Source organism: Bactrocera oleae, chromosome 4 (assembly GCF_042242935.1).
Source record: "Bactrocera oleae isolate idBacOlea1 chromosome 4, idBacOlea1, whole genome shotgun sequence".
Classification (NCBI taxonomy): Eukaryota; Metazoa; Arthropoda; class Insecta; order Diptera; family Tephritidae; genus Bactrocera; species Bactrocera oleae.
The window spans coordinates 29,312,304-29,333,317 of NC_091538.1; the positions used below are offsets into that span (position 1 = coordinate 29,312,304).

General features: G+C 38.6%; 1 protein-coding gene across 17 annotated transcripts in view; it reads left to right on the forward strand.

Annotated features, from left to right (window-relative positions):
• The window catches only part of Ptp52F (Protein tyrosine phosphatase 52F), a 922,788-nt gene that overhangs the window by 184,675 nt on the left and 717,099 nt on the right, over positions 1 to 21,014 (forward strand). For 16 of the 17 annotated variants that reach the window (XR_011395839.1, XR_011395840.1, XM_070107709.1 and 13 more), the window contains one exon: positions 11,544 to 11,656. Coding sequence is in view for 15 of the 17 variants with exons in the window: in XM_070107709.1 (XP_069963810.1) it covers positions 11,544 to 11,656 (113 nt within the window). In the remaining 2 variants the exon portion in view is untranslated. Of the gene's footprint in view, positions 1 to 11,224; positions 11,359 to 11,543; positions 11,657 to 21,014 lie in introns of those variants that run through there. The other variant, XM_070107715.1, reaches the window with a different exon arrangement.

Here is a 21,014-nt window from a genome sequence, read left to right on the forward strand (position 1 = left end):
TATAGTAAGTTTTAATTTGCCTTTTATAAAATCCCAGCGCTTGCTTGAACTTGAAAATAGCAAATACATTTCTTGAATGAAACCAAACAAAGTTTTTGCTGCCATAGATGAGTTCGCTGCATCTACCAACAGTAGATTCCAACTATGACAGCCACAAGGTGTGAAAAATGCCCTAGGGTTAATATTCAATATTTGAGTTTTAACTCCACTATTTACACCTACCATATTTGCACCATTGTCGTATCCCTGGCCACGGCAGTCTTGAATATTTAAGCCATATTTTTCTAGGTGTTCCAGTATAGCATTGGCTAAATATTCTCCAGTTGTCTGAGTAACAGCTAGAAATCCCATAAAATGTTCGACTATTGTACCAGTTGACGTATCACAAAATCTTAAGATAACCGATATTTGTTCAACTCTACTACAATCTCTAGTGCAATCGAGCAAAAAAGAATAATATTTGCTTCTTTAACCTTACGAATAATATCATTGGCAACTGTTTTTGACATCAATATGATCAATTCATTTTGAATATCGTGACTTAAATAATGGTGTGAAAGTTGTTTGTCAACTTTTTGTGTTCACGTAAAGTAGTATCAAATTTTGATATCAGTTTAAATAAATCTATGAAATTACCGGAATTCTTAATACCGTCACCTGTCTTGAGAGATTCTCTGTGACCTCTAAATGCATGATTATGAGAGGCCAAAAAATTTATTGTGTCAATTATTCTCTCTAACAAGTTGTGCCAATGTTTTTGTGATTCACGTATTAGCCTTTCGTTTTGTTGGTCTATTGTTTTGCCTTGATTTATTCCTTTCTCTGTTGAGTTTCACCATTATTTAGTTTTCTCGAGAGATAGAAATTGGAAAAGTGTCTGTTATCATCACCTTTGGGATAATATACATCACCGCTATTTAATTGCTGTGTGGGGCCGCTTCGAACTATGTCACGACGCTGTGTATCCGTTATGGGAAACGTCCACAATCCCGGATCCGAATTAACAAGTACTTGCTGAACTGTGGCGCTGGCGTCGTCGCTGCGAATTGAAGAATCTATGTCAATCTGTTCTTCTTGACTGCTTGATGACAGCACAAGAGTTTCAGGGTCAAATTTTGATTGGCTAGAAGGTGATCCAAGCTCTACGTCTAACTGACGTTTGCTCTCGGTATTCAGTGCATCTGGAGCATTTTCCAACGGTATCTCGGACGTTTGTTGTGTAGAAGTTGAAGCTATCGATTCAGAAGGTTCTGTACTACCAGATGCAGTTTGGTTGAGGAAATTTAAACTCAAAACTTGGTTGGTTGCAGTTCTTTCAGCTTTTCTTTTTTTTTTTTGCTGATCCAGACTCCCATTTTCTTCCAATATCTCTATCTCGGCCGGACATGTCGATAACGTCGTATCTATAAACTGTAAACGAAAGCAATAGTTAACATTTTTTGCAGTTTTATCTACATAATATTGTAAAACCTAAATTTAAATTAGTTTTCAAATAAAAATCTTTAAGATAGCTCTTACTACCTGCTAGTTTTAAAAACTTAAAAAGTCGATACGTTTTTTACCTTAAAGCTTTTTTGGTTTCCTTCAAAATATATTATTAAGCGTATTTTATATACTAGTAATTACTGCGTTATATACTTATTACCAATAAAATATTTCTTACCTTATGTAAAATAGACGAGTACAGGTACCGGTGTGTTACAAATCACAAAGAAAAGACTATGATATTATCATACTAAATTAAGTAACTGCTATGATAAAAATCGACAACAGTATAGGGAAAATCATCCATGATACGCTCCTGCTGACATTCGTTGAAATAAATGGGTGTTTGTTTTTGAATATGAAGAATATCGGTAGACCTCACCCCAGTCATTCGGAAATTCGGAGCCTGTGATACCTACAAAGGCTGAACATCAAGAATCTACAATTCATTGACAAAAACAGCGTCGCTCGTGGCGGCCTTGTTTGTTTTTGGATTTGTGTAAACTTTTGTCAATGTGTTCAGTAAGATTTTCCATTTCATCATATTACGTTTACTTTTGGTACAACGCTTGAAAATTGTCCAAGATTATTACGCAAATTCACGTTCTTCGGTGGTTACTGCAAGTGTTTTTTGCGCAAAATACGATAAGGCCCATTTCTGGGTTAATGGCTTCGTCAACAAAAAAAATCAGCATCATCGGGCCTTATTTCTTTCGAAATGAGGCAGGAACTACCGTTATCATAAATAGCGAGGGTTATAACACAATTTTGAACGATTTTTTTGCCAGAATTTTTTGAAATCGGCGCGGACGATCTCTGTTTCTAACAGTGTGCCGTCTCATGTTTTACGTCTAAACATGGATACATTGCACGCAAAGTTGACGGACTCAATAATTTCGAAAAATAGACTAATCAAATGGCTGCCAAAGTCATGCAATTTAACGCCTCTAGATTATTTTCCCTGCAGGTATCTTAAGTCAAAAGCTTACGCCAATCAACCAGCAACGCTGGAAACAACATTCAGGGCCCTATGGCTGAAATGCTGAACCTGATCATCAAAAATTGGCGTCAATGGGTAGAGATATGCAAACGGAGCCGTGGTGGCTATTTGACCGACATTTTGTTCAAAGCAGATATGGTATAAAACTATCTGCATAACAAAAAAACAGAACCAATTTTTAGAAAATTTGAGTAATTCATTTCATCAATATCGCGTCGTTCACGTTGTGGGTGGACCCTGTAGAAAAACAAAATTCTCGCTACTTTATGTATACAAGTACAAAAATACAATAAAATATACAATAGTATTGAACAAGAGGCTTAAAAGGTTATAACTGGCGACCCCAGTAGAATTACTTTTTTAAATGGCCTTTTTTTGAGAGATCACGCGAGAGTCGTGTCAAGCTGTCATTTTATTTTTGTTCAGTATTGTTTGACATTTCATCTTGGAAAGACTTACGCCTGAACAACGTTTACAAATTGTTCGTAACACTATCACCCTTCTTGAGTCCCAGCATTCATTACTGAATAATATTCGACGGAATAGACCACGTCCAGTACGCAGTGAAGAAAATATAGCGAACGTAGCTGAGATTTTTACGATCGATATGCATACTTACAAGGGTCATATCTGGACAAATACCTTCAGGTGTGGGCAAACTTTTATATTTTCCGCGAGAATTCATCTCGAGGATTTCATTTTTCGATGAGATCGTGTTACAAATGACCGTTCGGGGCACAAAACAACTTTTTGGACAAAGTAGTGTCGATAGAATTATTTTGAGGAATACTTAGATAAATAGATAAGGATAGAGGTATGCACCGTGACTTATGGTCTATTGTGCCCTCTCTTAGGTCACAACGACTCATCTAGCCCCAGCATATTGATGAACTCCAATATACTGCTAGGTGCTAGTGAAGCTATGCGATCCCTGTTTGGAAACATGGATCCCAGGGCCTTAGCTCTGCATTGCAGACTGCTGTGCAGTCCACAAGTAGGTGTTCTGGGGTTTCCGACTCCATGTCACAGAACCGGCAGTTTGCAGAAGAGACTAAGCCCATGTTAAATAAATGCTTGTTGAGCTTGCAACTTGGCATGGCGCATGCCTTTGAGATGTTGCCAATGTCTCTCCCTGCCTGCTCTTTCCTCTTAACGGAGCAGCTCTTTAATGGTGTGTGGACCAACCGCTACGCACGGTTCTGGTCCTACCATTTTGTGGAGGCTGCAGAGCGGGCCAACTCGTCAGCCAGTTCAATTCCTACTATACCACTGTGACCAGGCATCAGATGAGGTGCACTCAATTGCGGCTTGATAGGCTGTTTAGCCGTTCTACGCACTCCTGTACTAGTAGCGATTTAACCTCAAAAGCCGAGATCGCTTTTAGTGCCGCATGGCTATTTCTGAGTATGGTAATACTTTTATTGGGATAGTTGCGTTGGTAATGCTGTCCCTTGGAAGAAGGACCAGAGGCATTTCGCCACTTAGGGTCTTCATCTGCAGGGACGAAATAACCTTCCCTTTGCCAAACCCTTCTGCTTTCATTTGAAGCAGGGTCTGTTTGGCCGTCTGTTCGATCACTAGATGTAACGGTGGGAGCTCCAGCATGACTTCCAGTGCTGCAGTCGCCCGACGCGCAGATGCAGGCAAGTCGTTGCAGCTTCGATAGTTGAAGTCCTACCGAAGTCTACGATGCTTTGGAAACCCAAGCCACCGCTCCATATGTTATGATCAGTCTCACAATCATGGTGTACAACCATCTGATAACCCTTGGGTTGCAGCCCCATGATTTCCCAGCCAGTCGATTGCACACCATGAGTGCTTTCGTAGCTTTAGCTGAGGTTAGGTTCGCATGCTGCTTCCACCGTAGAGTGGAATCCAGCGTGAGGCCTAGGTACTTGCCCGTGTTAGCCATCTCTAACTCCATGCCCCCTAGGGATAGGTTTCTGAGGCTTGGCTGTAACCTGCGACTGGTAAACGGTATGATTGTAGTTTTCGAGGGTTTGATATTTAAACTAACCCCACTACACCATCCCTTTGCCAGCCCCAATCCCCTTTGTACAATATCGCAGAGAGTGTCTGCAAACTTAACCCTGGCTAAGATAACAATATCGTCCGCATATCCCTGACAGCGGATTCCACTGATAGTTAGCAGCTCGAGAAGATCGTCCACAACTAGGCTCCAAAGTAGGGGGATAGCGTTCCACCCTGTGGACAGCCGCTTGTTGTGATAAAGACGAATCCTGGTATCGCGTACTGTGGTTCAAGCCAGTGGCAAGACCTAAATTTGATGTGGGCAATACAGATTTCGCGAGGCCCTGTTCTATGGCGACCTGAAGACGGATTTTATAAAATAATAAAAACAAACAAAACAATTAACACTACCAAGTTTTTATTCATAAAAATACATATTAGATTAATAAGTATTAATGAAAAATTACAAATCGTTAATAAAGGTGGAGATATACATTTCTTAAAGTGTATACTTAAAAAACATTAGATTTTTTTATTAAAGGAACAGAAATTTTCTGCTTTTAACATTACTAAATTCCTTAATTATGGTATCGTAATTCAGCCTAGATGCCAAATCTGATTCAATTGATAAAACAGCCAAAGCTGAAAGTCTTTCTTGGCTCATTGTGTTTCTCAAATAATTTTTTATTAATTTTAATTTTGAAAAACTTCTTTCAGCAGAGCCTGTACTTACCGGAATTGTTAATAAAATTCGAATGACAATGTAAATATTTGGGTAAATTTCTTTCAAGCTATTTTCTGTTATGTATGACAGCAGCTGTTTCACGTCTTTAATGAAGTTGGGTAAATTCGGGATCATTGTATTTAATTCTTCATATAATTCAAATGGTTGGAAGTCACTGCTCTCACCCACATGCAGGACGTTATGTAAATCGTTACAGTGTTTTAATATTTGCTCCCGTGGCATATTTTTTAGCGCGCTTAAATCATAGAGAAAACCAAAATCTTCAAAATGTGGTTTAAAGACGTAAATCTTAATTCCATACGGATTTTGGGAGACTGTATAGGTTCATCGCTGCTTTCATAATCGAACATCCTTTTCTTTTTGGCTACTCTTTTATTCCTAAACTCTTTTGGCAGGTCATAACAGCTTCGCTCAGTAAATTTCCGAACATCAGACAGGGATTTCTCAAATCCAGTTTCCCGACACTCTTTTATCCATTCACAAAATGTGTGTAAATGTTCAAGAGCAATGTTTAAATGAATTTGTACTGATTGCCATAATTTACTTATTATATTAACACGCGATAATATCTCATACCACACATGTAAAGATACGATAAATTCTAAACTTAACATTTCATTTAGTATTGAATCGCAATCACTGAGAGTGTCTGATTGCTCCGTTTGATTTTTTAAGTTTTCGATGCATTCAATCACTTCATCATATTGCAATAATACGGCCTTTACTGCTTCGACTCTACTTTCCCATCTTGTGTCTGATAAAGGTTTTATAGTAAGTTTTAATTTGCCTTTTATAAAATCCCAGCGCTTGCTTGAACTTGAAAATAGCAAATACATTTTTTGAATGAAACCAAAAAAAGTTTTTGCTGCCATAGATGAGTTCGCTGCATCTACCAACAGTAGATTCCAACTATGACAGCCACAAGGTGTGAAAAATGCCCTAGGGTTAATATTCAATATTTGAGTTTTAACTCCACTATTTACACCTACCATATTTGCACCATTGTCGTATCCCTGGCCACGGCAGTCTTGAATATTTAAGTCATATTTTTCTAGGTGTTCCAGTATAGCATTGGCTAAATATTCTCCAGTTGTCTGAGTAACAGCTAGAAATCCCGTAAAATGTTCGACTATTGTACCAGTTGACGTATCACAAAATCTTAAGATAACCGACATTTGTTCAACTCTACTACAATCTCTAGTGCAATCGAGCAAAAAAGAATAATATTTGCTTCTTTAACCTTACGAATAATATCATTGGCAACTGTTTTTGACATCAATATGATCAATTCATTTTGAATATCGTGACTTAAATAATGGTGTGAAAGTTGTTTGTAAACTTTTTGTGTTCACGTAAAGTAGTATCAAATTTTGATATCAGTTTAAATAAATCTATGAAATTACCGGAATTCTTAATACCGTCACCTGTCTTGAGAGATTCTCTGTGACCTCTAAATGCATGATTATGAGAGGCCAAAAAATTTATTGTGTCAATTATTCTCTCTAACAAGTTGTGCCAATGTTTTTGTGATTCACGTATTAGCCTTTCCTTTTCTTGGTCTATTGTTTTGCCTTGATTTATTCCTTTCTCTGTTGAGTTTCACCATTATTTAGTTTTCTCGAGAGATAGAAATTGGAAAAGTGTCTGTTATCATCACCTTTGGGATAATATACATCACCGCTATTTAATTGCTGTGTGGGGCCGCTTCGAACTATGTCACGACGCTGTGTATCCGTTATGGGAAACGTCCACAATCCCGGATCCGAATTAACAAGTACTTGCTGAACTGTGGCGCTGGCGTCGTCGCTGCGAATTGAAGAATCTATGTCAATCTGTTCTTCTTGACTGCTTGATGACAGCACAAGAGTTTCAGCGTCAAATTTTGATTGGCTAGAAGGTGATCCAAGCTCTACGTCTAACTGACGTTCGCTATCGGTATTCAGTGCATCTGGAGCATTTTCCAACGGTATCTCGGACGTTTGTTATGTAGAAGTTGAAGCTATCGATTCAGAAGGTTCTGTACTACCAGATGCAGTTTGGTTGAAGAACTTCATCAAATTTAAACTCAAAACTTGGTTGGTTGCAGTTCTTTCAGCTTTTCTTTTTTTTTTTTGCTGATCCAGACTCCCATTTTCTTCCAATATCTCTATCTCGGCCGGACATGTCGATAACGTCGTATCTATAAACTGTAAACGAAAGCAATAGTTAACATTTTTTGCAGTTTTATCTACATAATATTGTAAAACCTAAATTTAAATTAGTTTTCAAATAAAAATCTTTAAGATAGCTCTTACTACCTGCTAGTTTTAAAAACTTAAAAAGTCGATACGTTTTTTACCTTAAAGTTTTTTTGGTTTCCTTCAAAATATATTATTAAGCGTATTTTATATACTAGTAATTACTGCGTTATATACTTATTACCAATAAAATATTTCTTACCTTAGGTAAAATAGACGAGTACAGGTACCGGTGTGTTACAAATCACAAAGAAAACAAAAAACAATTTAAAAAAGTCACTGTTTTAAAATTTTGGGTCAGTTTACAGGAGCAATCAATATACCTAAACACTATCTATTTATTCACTAAATATTATTAAAACATTGAACACACTATTGTTATCAAAATAGGTACGTAGTCATAAAAATAAACAATATTGAATATTATTATACGTTTCTATTGTTATGCGCCTAGCGACTGCGTTGACTTCCTTGTAAAGAAAGAAAAAGTAAACAAATAAAACCGGGGATTCCCCGCACTCCGGTCGGCGGCAAATGCTGCCAGACTAAGAAAACATGTTTCACAACAAAATTGATTTATATATATTTTTTGTTTTATTCTTGTTTTAAAAATTTTTGAGTCGCGAGGCCCCTTATATCGCGAGGCCGTAGGCGGTGGCAAACGTCGCCCACGCCTTACCGCGCCTCTGGTTTCAGCTATCCTGCTGCGCAGCTATCAGCCTGGCTTCAATCCATCTGCGCACCGGTGCCGCCACACTCCTTTTCTCTAGTGCTCTTGACACGCTTTCGTGAGACGTATTGTCAGAAGCACCTTCGATGTCGACACCACCTCACCCCCATCTAACGAACCTCGGATCTCTGAGGTTAGCCGATACAGAGCAGTATTGGTTGATCTACCTGCTCTGTAAGCATGCTGCTTCGCGTGTAGCGGTATAGCCTTCAGCACCTTCGATCTTATTTTGTGATCAATGATCTTTTTCATACTTTTAAGTAGGAAGGAACTTATTGGCCTGAAGGATTTTGCCAAGGAATAGTCTTTCCTTCCTACCTTGGGCATGAAGATCACCTTTGCAGTCCGCCAAGGTTCTGGGATATATGGCAGCGCTAGGCTATCCCTCAGATGTCATCCGCACCAGTGTGCATTAATTACGAAAAGTATGAGTAAAATTAAGGCCGGGGACTTATATTTTTCAAAGGAGGCCATAGCCCACTTGATGGAGTCAAGTGAAGATCTGTTTTCGACCATAGGTCGAATCTGGTCTTCTCGAATTGTCTCCGGGAAGTGCGCAATTAGAAGCGCCATGGCTCTTTCCTCTGAGCTGGACGTATAGGTCCCATCCGATCTTTTAATTGCTAGTACTGTACCTCTGGCGTTGAGGAGACGCTTTCACAGAACTTTCTGAAGCTCTTCTGCTTTGCTGACCTAATCTCCTTGTTGTAAGCGGTTATGCTGCACTTGTAGTTCTCCCAGACCCCGGTACGCTTAGCCTTGTTAAATAGCTTGCGCACCGTTGTCATTAGTTCTGAGAGCCTACTTGACCACCAGGAACAGCTGCGGTTATTGGTGGTCATCGTTAGGGTGCAGCTGCTAATATATACCTCTATAATGCACTGGTTTAGCGCAGACAATCTGTTCTGCAGTCCAGAAGCAGTAGCTCTGCCGTCCAGCTGCCCCCTCTTACTGAAATTTATTTCAAGCTTATCCTTAAAGGTGGCCCAGTCCGTGTTTCTGGGGATACATCTGGGAGGGAGTTGCCTGACTTCTACCCCTAGTGCGAACGTTATGATACGGTGATCTGACATGGAGGGTGCCGATGACACTCTCCATTGCCCGATCAGCCCTATCGTAAGTTCGTTACCAAGAGTGATGTCAAGCACCTCCCTTCTTACACTGGTTAAAAAAGTGGGTTCGCACCCCACGTTTACAAAACTTAAATTCCTGACTATAAATTCAAGTAGAAATTTACCCCATGTATTGCAGGTCGTGCTGTGCCATTCCGTGTGATGGACGTTAGCGTCGCATCCCAGGACGAGGGGCAGGTTATTCCTCCTGCAGTATTCCACAAGGTTTCCGACGGCCTTTGGGGGTGCTGTCAGTGTGTCTCCTGGAAATTAGGCCGCTGACAGGACGAAGTCCGCTTCTTCGTTGCTTTTAGCCTGCACAGCCACCTTGGTTTTGCGTTAAGAACAGCCGAGGCCGACGCCGCGTGGTGCAGGTTTACTTGCGAACCTTCCGTTTGTGGACCCACTATAAGATCAGTTCCGTGAGGAGCTGGTCCTCATATTTTCCGTCCTCATATTTCCACCTGCGAGGTCCTTGAGTTCCTCGAGAAGCTCTTGCGTGGAGGGTATCACCCCCTTTGTTCGCCAGTCTTCTCCGTAGGGACCTTCACCTTGGTCTCGGCAGTTGCCGCCTACTCCGACGTACTAATGCCGGCTTGAGTCGCAATTTCGCCAGGCCGCTATATTAAGCCCTCGTTCTGATTTTTAATGAGCCCGAGAGCAAACTCATACGGCTTACCTGCGCACCTGGGGAGGAACACCGTCATGCTATGCATGGGGGGTATGTCGTCTCCCTTTTTTGCACAGAGGACGGGGCCATTCCAACTAGCCAGCTTGGGAGCGATCTCCTTCAGCCAGCTAGCAGACCTATCATCCTTGCAGTCCACCTGCAGCATGCCTCCTTTAAAGTATATTCCATAGAAGGGGCTGCATATTCAGACCCTTTGAATATCTCCTCCATGATTAGGTCCTGGAGCACGGTGAGATCCTCCGACAACAGTGTTTCCGCCGATTAGTTTAGAGGCACCACAGCCATACGAATGCCTTTAAGGGCATCCGCATTTCCGCGCTGTCCCTTCACCACTCGGGGAGGGTTCGGGGCGGAGTGATTGCCTCCGGTCCCCTGTGCATTGCTGCCTCTCTGCCGCTTGGTATTAGGCGGCTCCTGTGACTTTAGCTGCCCACTCTTGCGCTTAGCGGCTTGGGTGGTGGAAGGTTGTGGTCTGAGTTGCGTTAACAGGGCGTTGGCTTCGATTTTCGCTACTCCGTTTACTGCTGGACGCGGTATTGCCACCCTACCGTTTTTCCGAGGCAGGGGAGGCATTGTTTTCCTTCACCCTGTTACGCGCTAACTTTTCGGCTTCCTCCGGAGTTTTTCCCTCCTGGAGGTGCCTCAGGTACCATTTAAGGCTGGCACCGCTCATGCCTCTCCTCCTGGGATCATCCTGTCCATCTGGACTTGCAGTTGGTGGTAGAGGGGGTAGTCTGCCTCCGCTCTTCCGTTTCCGATTACGAGCCCCCCGGTAGATGCTCGTTGCGAGGCACCCGAGTCCGAGCGGGGGATCCTGCTCGAGCTCCGCTTTATCAGCATCGACCGCAGTCAATCTCGCCTGCTTAGCCCCGCTTCACGAGGGCATATCGTCGTCATCGTCCCTTGCATGCTCCTCGAATAGGGCCCGCTCTTCTGGCGAAAGGGCGCCCAGGAAGCTGAACTTCTGTTTAGCCCCTGAATCTCCTTTACCTGCACCGGTGCTTGTTCTTGTTCTTGTCCGTTCGCTGTTGTTGCTGCCTTGTTGTGTCCGTTGTTGTGTTGTTGGTTTTTGGTTGTTGTTGTTATTTGTTTGTTGTTATTCACCTTGTTCTTACAACCGTGGGCTCGACGTGGCGAGCTGTCCGGTCAACGTTTAGTAAGGGGAACGCAAAAGTCCACCGCGCCAGAGCCCCATGACGCGGTAAGGCCATCGTTACTTCCCAATGCGGCCGGGTATTGGAAAGGCTCCGTTAAAATACAGCCGAATTTACCTCCTGGCTGCAAATCATCTAATGGGCTCTTTGTTGTCGCACGCATGCGGCTGTCAACCCGTATAAGAGGGAGAGCAGCCAATCTCACCACGGCAAGGTGCCTGCCATTCGCAGAGGTGAGGAATAGTTGAAGAGTTAGCTTTTAAAATATGAAAAAATATTTTATAATTGTAATTTTATGTAATAAGTATTCTATGAGAACGCGATAGTATATTAAATAAATATTTATTTATGAGTTTATTAAAACTTGATTATTATTTTGTACAATTTCAACAATATATATTATCTACATTTATTCTAGTTATGATCTTATGCCATGCAATAGTTATGTTGCTACAGTTTTAATCAGGTCTTTAATTATCGAAAAGGAAAGGATTCTTGAGCGAACACTTTACACAAGTACGGAATATTCAGGTAACTAGATAAGAAAAAAATGTAAATAAAAGTACATATGTATTATATTACAAAAATTAACTCTGAGCCTATTTGTATCGTGAACGACACTTATACAATATACTTTTTACACCCTGCACAGGTATATGAAGTTTGCCACGAAGCTTGTAACACCCAAAAGGAAAACCTATGTACGACATAAGTAAATTATCTGAGTTGATTTAGCCGTGCCCGTTTGTCTGTCCGTCCATCTGTCTGTGTATACGCTAATTATTTTATTTATATCAAATTGAAATTTTGCTTATGTCCTTTTCTCCCAAAAAAGCATATTTTCCGGAATCGCCGATATCGGAACACTATAGCATATAGCTGACCTATCAAAATCTTTATAAATGTCTTATTATAATATAATATAATAATTTATGGTATAAAAATGCATCTGTGTAGGGTATTATAGTCTCAGTGCAGTCGAAGTTAAATTTTTTTCTTGTATTTAAGTTAATGATACTGAAACTTTTTACAAATATAAGTAAAAAGTAAGTAGCTGGAAAATCTGGCCTATTCAGGTATAATTTGTCTACTCCAGCGAAACTTACGATAACTAGATCACAAATATAACTACATAACAAAAATTTGCTAAAGGAAGTTACAGTCAAAAGAGTAGGTTTTCGGATTCAACGTTGTCTTATAGCCACCCGTTGTGTAACCATGGGTAGCATAAATCAAATCTACAAGGTGCGTTCCAAAGTAAACAGTAAAAAAGTAAACTCTAGTGGCGCCATCTATATGTCGACTAGTGCGTTAGAATCTGATATTCTTTATCGAATTCCAGTAAAAATTGCATGACATTTCATCTATTGGAAGTGAATTATTGCGTTTTAAGTGTCAGTATGTTTTTGTCATCGGTGCGGAAATGAGATTCGAACAAAAAGCCAACATTAAATTTTGTTATAAAATTGGTAAAACTTTTACCGAAACTTTTCAATTGATGAAACAAGTTTATGGCGATGATTACCTATCTCGTAGCAGAGTGCACGAGTGGTTTCAACGTTTTCAAAGTGGTCGTGAGGACATAAATGTGAAATGAGCCGAAACCCAAAAAATCACGCCTGGAGAAGTCAAAAGTGAAGACAATGCTGATTTGCTTTTATGATTCCAAGAGTATTGTCCACAAAGAATTTGTTCCACCCGGCCAAAACGGTTATGCGGTATTCTACCTTGGAGTTTTGAAGCGTTTGGTGCGCCGTGTTCGGCCCGAATATCGCAAAGATGAAAGTTGGCGTTTGTTGCACAATAATGCGCCGTCTCATCGATCGACGCTTGTGGCTGATTATTTGACCAAAAATCACATTTTAATAACCAACCCCTTCCCGTATTCACCTGACATGGAACCGTGCGACTTCTACCTTTTCGGAAAAATGCATTTGCCGATGAAAGGAAAGCGTTATACAGTCGTGAAGGCCATTCAAAAGGCTTGCACCGGCATACTGGCGGCCATACCGGGCAACGAGCTAAAACACATGTTCGACATGCTTTTGGACCGTGCAAAAAGCTGTATTAAAGCAGAAGGAGACTATTTTGAATAACATTAATTTATTTTGACGAAAAAACCATTTGTTCTGTATTTTTTTTTTTTAAGTACTGTTTACTTTGGTACGCACCTTGTACTATATTATAAACTAGACAAGTGCAAATCTCCTAGTAATATGTTGCTCTTTAGTATGCTAGCAGATATCTTTTAAGGGGCTTTGATTACAACATATCAAGGCATCAGGCATACATGTACCATAAAAACAACAGCAAACTAATTGAGTTTATTTCGTACAAGAGAGTATGCGGATACCTCATTAAAATGGTATAGCCACAATCTTCCATGCTACTAAGTTTTGTTTTTATTTATTATTATTTCATCAGTATTACTATTGTGAATTGTTCAAATGACAACTGAAAATACAAATTTTTTTATTGTGTTTTAAAAACTTAAGACTAAAAAACAATTATAGTAATTTATAGAAAACAAAAATAAAGGGTCACAGCAAAAATGAATTTATTCACTAAGAAAGAATTATAACACCCTTACGTATGTGTCAAAAAACATGTTAACGTAGGGTTGCCCCACAATTGCTGAAATTTTAAAACTGCCTTTAGTTTTTGAACACACTTCATATATTCTTAGTTTTAAACTTTACAATAAGTGATGCGCAACCATGAAGCTGGATCCTATTAGAGTTATTATTACTGTAGCGTGAACACGTAAATTAGCTGACTCAACCACGGGCTCGTTCTTACTAATGAGCTTGAGCTGCTCCTCTTAACTCCTTTTAATTAGAGGCCGTCCGTCGGCTTCTTGAAGCTGTCAATAACAGCCTGTAGATCATCAAGTTCTTGCTTTATAATTCACTTCTGATGTAGTTTAAGGAGAATGGAGTTAAGCCCCTTTATAACTTTTGCTTCAATCTATCCAATGTTGCGCAAAATTGCTAAACTCATTCTTTGCAGATACAGCAATCTCAATATCCTCTGGTGACTGGTAATATGGAAAAGTTCCGTAGTTATCAAACTTGACAATTTTCTGGGAAAGTTTTATGATTTTTAAGTCTGGGTCTATCAATTTCCATCTTTGCTTCAAAAGTGAGCTGGTAGGTTCCGGCAACAGTTTGTTCGGAACCGTAGGTAGTCTTAATCACAGTGTGCTACTAAAGTATTGACAAAGCAGGTGATTTCAACTTTATTTGTTAGTTACTTAATTTTATACTCTCATAACATGTTGCAACATGGAGTGGTTTTGTTCACCAAACGGTTGTTTGTTTCACCTTAAACTATTTTAGTTAGATTTGGAGTAACATAAATATATGTATATAAATAATCAAGATGACGACACGAGTTGAATTTCCGAGTGACTGTTTGTCTATTCGTCCGTCCGGGCAAGCGGAGTAAAAACTTAAGCTTAAATAAAAACTATATTGATGAAATTTCGTACTCCGTGTTCCCTGGCGCCCATGGGAGGTTGGTGTTGCAGATGGACGTAATCGGATCATTGCCATAACCACAAAACGCCATTATTCGAAAACATATAGTAATGTGCTATAATTGTGCAAATTCAGATAATAACCACGGCCATTCTCAATATAACGGTTATATTGAAAACTACTCACTAAATAAATCCACCATAAGCTTTAAATTTCACGACCATGATTGTAGGGAAGGGTTTTATAAGAGCACTTGTTAAAATTGGCCAAAGGGCGTAGCACCGCCCACATTTAGGTAAAATCCTATATCTGAATAACTATTTCACCGATTTGAACCAAATTTGGTGCAGAAGAATCTGTTTCTGATAATAGTATGTTTGTATGTAAAAAATTAGTTCAGTCGGGTTAATACTTCCTTTAGCCTTCAAAACCCTAATACAGGGTGGCTCACGAATCGTTCTACAAAAGCAAACAATAATAATTTTTTTTAATCAATGCATTACATTTATTTTTCTTTAATTGTATAGCAATATTATTTTATTTTATATAATTAATTATTTTTGAAAATTATGGTCCGTAAATCATATCCATGCTCAGTCAGGTCAGGTGACCTTAGGGGCCAGCGAAAAGTGGAGTTACTTGATATTAACTTGTTTTCACATTTTCGTTGGAGCTCTTGAAACGATATTGAAAGGGATACGTCTTCTGGGTAAAATAGCTCATTCAACATCTTCAAATGACGGTGCCCATTGACAGTTTCTATTAATTACACCGTTTTCTTCAAAGAAATTTGGCCGGACAATACACCTTGATGAAACTGCCACCACACAATGACTCATTCTAGGTAAAGTTCAGTCTCGTGGATTATTTATGGATTTATTTTCCTTCATATACGGAAATTTCGGCTGTTTACATTTCCGTTAAGATCAAAATGGGCCTCATCAGACATAAACAGCCAATTTATCAAGTTATTGTTTTCTTCGGCAATTTCAATAATTTTTGGCAAATAGGCAAATCTAGAGGGCTTAACAGGCTTGTTATTTAAACTTTGTACGGAAACAGGTTTAAGTCATCATGAATTATCCGTTGTAATGACTGTCTGCTAACTGCAAGTTGCGTCGATAACTTGCGAGTCATAACTCTCGGACTTGCCTGAATTGGACAATGCAACAGCCGCGATTGTTTCTTGAACACGAACACAGATCTCGGTGGTACGGTCCTCTTGCGATACACCAGATTCGGCAAACATGTTTACTAATCTCATAATGGTCAATCTACTCGGAAGAATGCCGCCAAAATCCCATCTGAATTCCCTTTGGATGGAAATGAAGGACTACAAAGCATGGTACCTCTGCCCTATCCAAACCCTCTGTTAGTTATCCCAAGTAATTATTTTAAAAATTTAAGTAATAACCTGCCAGAAAAAAAAGGAAGTCGATTACTCACACGGAAAAGAGTTATTACTTTTTGGTTTTGTAGCACGATTCGTGAGCCACCCTGTAGAAAGATTTTCGAACTTCCGTCCAACTTTATACCGCATATATCGGCTGCTTTGTAAGTTATCTTAATTGTGTGAGTGCCGTATTTTTCTAATAACGGTACATCTTTGTGTCTGGAATGAATAAAATTGGGTGAAAACTTGCCCCCAGCCCCCATAAAACTAATATCGGCATTTTCAAACATCCCGTATACCTAATACACATAGCCAATAAAGTCTGCGTTCACCCGACGCATTTTTTTAAGTGAAGTAAAAACACAATTTAAATACTTGTAGGTAATTCAGTTCAAATTTTTTGCATGTATTTCTTCTTTATATTCTTAAGTTCAAAATGCAAAAACAAAAATGTATATTCCTATTTTCATTTTTGTGATAACGGGATTTTAGTGTAAGAACAAGTAAACATAGCCACCATTAAGTCTGCGTTCAGTTAGCTTGAAATGATACTACCGTTTCTTCTCATGAATTTGTTTGTTCTTTTTGGGTAGATTCTATTGTGTTTTAATATAATTAGTCGTTTAAAGAGCTCGTGACGCGTTTTAATAATATTTAAAAAAATGGAAACTAAAGGAAAAGAAATTATTCTGTCGGAAAGAAAAATTATCATTAAGTTATGGAAATATGGCGAAAGTTTCAGGAAAATTGGGCAAACTATTGAAAGAACGTCTTTTTTTGTCCAGCGCGTCGTAAACAATTTTAAAGAAACCGGAATGTTAACGTCAAAACCGCGATCTGGCCGTCCGAAAATATTCTTAGTCCGGGAAGAACGGAAAATAATAAATATGTGGAAATTTACCCTCGAATTACGTCCGCAAAGATTATTTTAAACGTAAATATAATCATTAAAAAACAATTTGTGCCCAAACTGCTAGAAACATTTTAAGAAAAGCGGGATATCATGGTAGAGTCGCTCGAAAGAAACCATATATTTCACTTGTAAACAAGCGAAAGCGCATTGAATTTGCTCATGACTATATGAATAGGTCGCCGAAATTCTGGAGACAAGTAATATTTTCGGATGAAAGCACATTTTACATTTTTGGCATAAAAGGTCGACAAATTGTGTGGCGCAAGTCAGGAACTGCCTTTGAAAAGCAAAATCTTGTTGGTACAGTTAAACACGGAGGTGGCGGCTGGCGGTGTGGGTCAGCTTGAATTTATTGAATCCACAATGGATAAATGGGGTTATTTGAACATTTTAAAAAACAATTTGAAACAAAGTGCAGAGAATCTTGGATTATCTTCGACGTTTTGGTTCCAACAAGATAATGACCTGAAGCATACTGCGGAAATAGGTAGACTTTGGCTGTTCACCAAGGCTCCCAGACAACTTAAAACGCCCCTTCAATCACCTGATCTCAATCCTATTGAGCATCTATGGGATCTGTTGGAAAAAAGAATTCGCCAGCATACAGTAACAAGTAAAGAGCTTTGCGAAGTGGAATGAAAGAAGAATGGTCCCAGATTACAGCTGAGGAAACAGATAAGTTGGTAAGATCAATGACAAATCTATTTAGCGAGGTTTTAAAACAACGCGGCATCAAACAAAATATTGAATTTAATTTTTCTTTATAATTTTTAATACTTTTGTAACTAGTTTTAAAGCTGAACGCAGACTTAATGGTGCCTATGTTTACTTTTCCTTACACTAAAATCCCGTTATCACAAAAATTAAAAAAGGAATACACATGTTTGTTTTTGGATTTTCAACTTAAAAATATAAAGAAGAAATGCATGTAGAAAATTTGAACTGAATTACCTATTTACATTGTGTTTTTACTTCACTTAAAAGATAGTGTCGAGTGAACGCAGACTTTATTAGCTATGTGTATATCAATCAATATTTAAGATATCTGCAAAATTAACTGAACGTTAAATATAGGATATACAGGGTTTTCCAATAAGAGCGATATGATTTTAAAAAAACACACGATTTGTTAAGGGAGTTCGAATGTTTTTTATTTGAGGTAAAGTATAATCTAAGTAATTAAGTTCTGAATATAACATCATTCAAATGAAGTTCTCGACTTCTTTTGCAGGAACGAATTCGATGAATCCAATTTTCGAGTACTTTTGTCACTTAATCAAGTCGTATGTCATGATTAGCACGTTTAGTATTGACTTCCTAAGCTTAAAGAGAGGTTCGTTTATTGCTGAATGACTTAAAATGACCCGACAAGAAGTAGTCTAATCGTGTTAAGTCACAACTTCTTGGAGGCCATTCAATGTCACAATTTCTTGAAATTATTGAATCTCTAAACTTTTCTCGCATAATTCGGTTTTTGCACGTGCTGTGTGGTGCTGTGGTTTTAGAGCCAGATTATTTCAAGATCAACTTCTTTTAATTGCGGCCATAAAAATTTGGATATCATCGATATATTCCACTCTCCATTGATAGTAACGGTGTCACTAGCTTCTTTTCGAAAGAAGTACGGACCGATGATTCCACTAGACCAAAAACCACACAAAATTGTCAATTTAGGTGAATGTAAAGTTGTTCATGAATAATTTGTGGATTTTCTTCGCACCCGAGTCGACAGTTTTGTTTATTTACCGCAACACTCAGATGAAAGTGAGCCTCATAGAAGAAGACGAAAAGATGCAATTAGAGAACGATTATTAATAAAATTGAATAATTTGTAAACGTTGAACATGATGAAATTGTAAACTGAACTGAATACAATGAAAAACATTGCATATCATGACATATTAAAAATTACCGAAACGACACGTAGAAATCATATCATCCCTATTGGAAAACCCTAATAGGTTTTTAAGGTTAATGTAGCCAGCCCGGACCTTTCTCTAATGAAATTAAGTTGACAAGTTTACTTAAACTTTAAAAATTATATTAATGGTTTATGGCTGAATAAAAACTAAGTATTAAACCTCATATATCTAATATAATTAATTCCGATCTTCTGGTTAACGTTTTCCACATCAACTTAATATGTTAATTTTAGCCCCTTCAGTTTAGTTAATATCACATATGTCTCATTTGAAGATTAATTAAGATTAATTTAATCTTTTTTAGCTTTCACTAGTGACATATATCATAAAATATCAAATTTTATTGTAAGCCATTTACGATTTTGTCGAATAATGAATTTTGAGTTCGAAAGATCGAGCGGTTATTAGAGGAGACGGTATAGAGAACAACAAATTTGTTCATCATTGGAGCAGACCTCAAGTGCGAAAGATGAAAGTTCAGAAGCAATAATAGCTCAACTAACAAATGCAATTCATGAACTGCAACGCAAATTTGATAACCTTGACGCATGGGAGCGTTGTCGCTCATGCACCAAATATAGATTCCATCGACGATATAGCCATTCAAATGATCGAAGGTCTACTTAACGCAGACTAAACGAATGTAGGTATAATCGAGCTCGTGCTTGAAAGCTCAACCTCAAAAAACTAATAGCAGCAAGCATAGGATTTGAGCATTTGGGTCAAATAGGCGTGTATTTTCGCACCACATGCTTCGCAAAGTCACAGTTTCAGACCGGTTTCCTACTCAGTTTTACATGACTGGACGCTTCCCATATCGCAATGTAGTATTTGGTAGTTAATAATGAACCCTTGGAAATTTCTCACGTCGCCTAAGCGAAATTTAAAACACTACTTAGTTTACGATAGTGAATTTTATGCCATTTATCTCGGTCTAAAACAGTTTGAATAGTGAAGGTAACCTTTTTATTGGATCATAAACCAATAAATTTAGCTTTCAACAAACGAAACAGTGACTGAATAATTGATTTGTAAGACCAATTGTATAATTGCCTGTATGCTTTATCATACAGGACTTTTTAATTTGCCTTGAGCTCTATCCGGCTCGAAGGACCAAATGTATAATTGATTTTTAAGACCAATTATTAAACTCAATGAAGATTCTAATTGCCTTACCGCTGGTGGGGGACAGAAAAAGACTTCACACATGTGCACTTGTAATCAATTGCCTAAATATATATCTTAGGTCTACAAGTTATCATATGAGTGGATATTTGTTTATGTGTTTGCTTATGTATGTATGTATGCCTGTTAAATATATTTGAGCATACATATTTAGGATTAGTGGACTGTATATTTTAACATGTTTCTTATCTTAATATGTAAAATAATAAAACTAAATTTATTGCTACACGCGGTCTAAGTGGGGCCCTTGGGGTCCTAACGCACATGTTCATTTTTGAACATACTCCCGGGCGACAAAGTGACGGCTGGAAAGATGCCCGCAGCATGTAGTCGTGTCATGTTCGTCAACTAAGTGACGTCGTAGCTGGTGGCTGCATATTCGTCTTTCTACCATTTAAATCTGAACATATCAAATAACATTTCATGATGACTATGCGCCTTCCTGTGTTGTATTAGTGATAATATACTTGTAACTATTTCTTTATATTTGTCGCAAAGGTATTCTGTCGGTCTTCTCTCTCTCTCATCAGACGGCGGTGTACCCTTGATTTTACTCTTCTTTATTTGTGACTGACCATACTCCTCTTCACTGCTTGGCGGACGTCTCATACGTTTCTTCTCCTTGGGCTTTGGGTTCCTCTCTTTTTGATTGTAGCACCAAACTTAAAATCATCTAAGCCATCTTTATTTGTTATGCCTCCATCGTCGGAGACTATAATTTCCACATCTTCATTTGGCTTTTCATCAGGAGGATCAGGATCCAATGTTGCGTCTATGACAAAATAACCAGCCTCCCTAATTCTTCCAAAGTGAGAACTCTCCGGGGAAATAAAATGCCACTTGATGTCTTCTCTTTCTACAGTTGGTGTAATCGCTCGTTCTTTCTTTGCTTTTGCATCAATTTCACCATCCATTTCTTTTGGAAATTTTATATATGAAAGATCTTCATAAATTACTTGAGCTGCATCCTCAAATGTATTTTCCTTCTCAGAGGTAA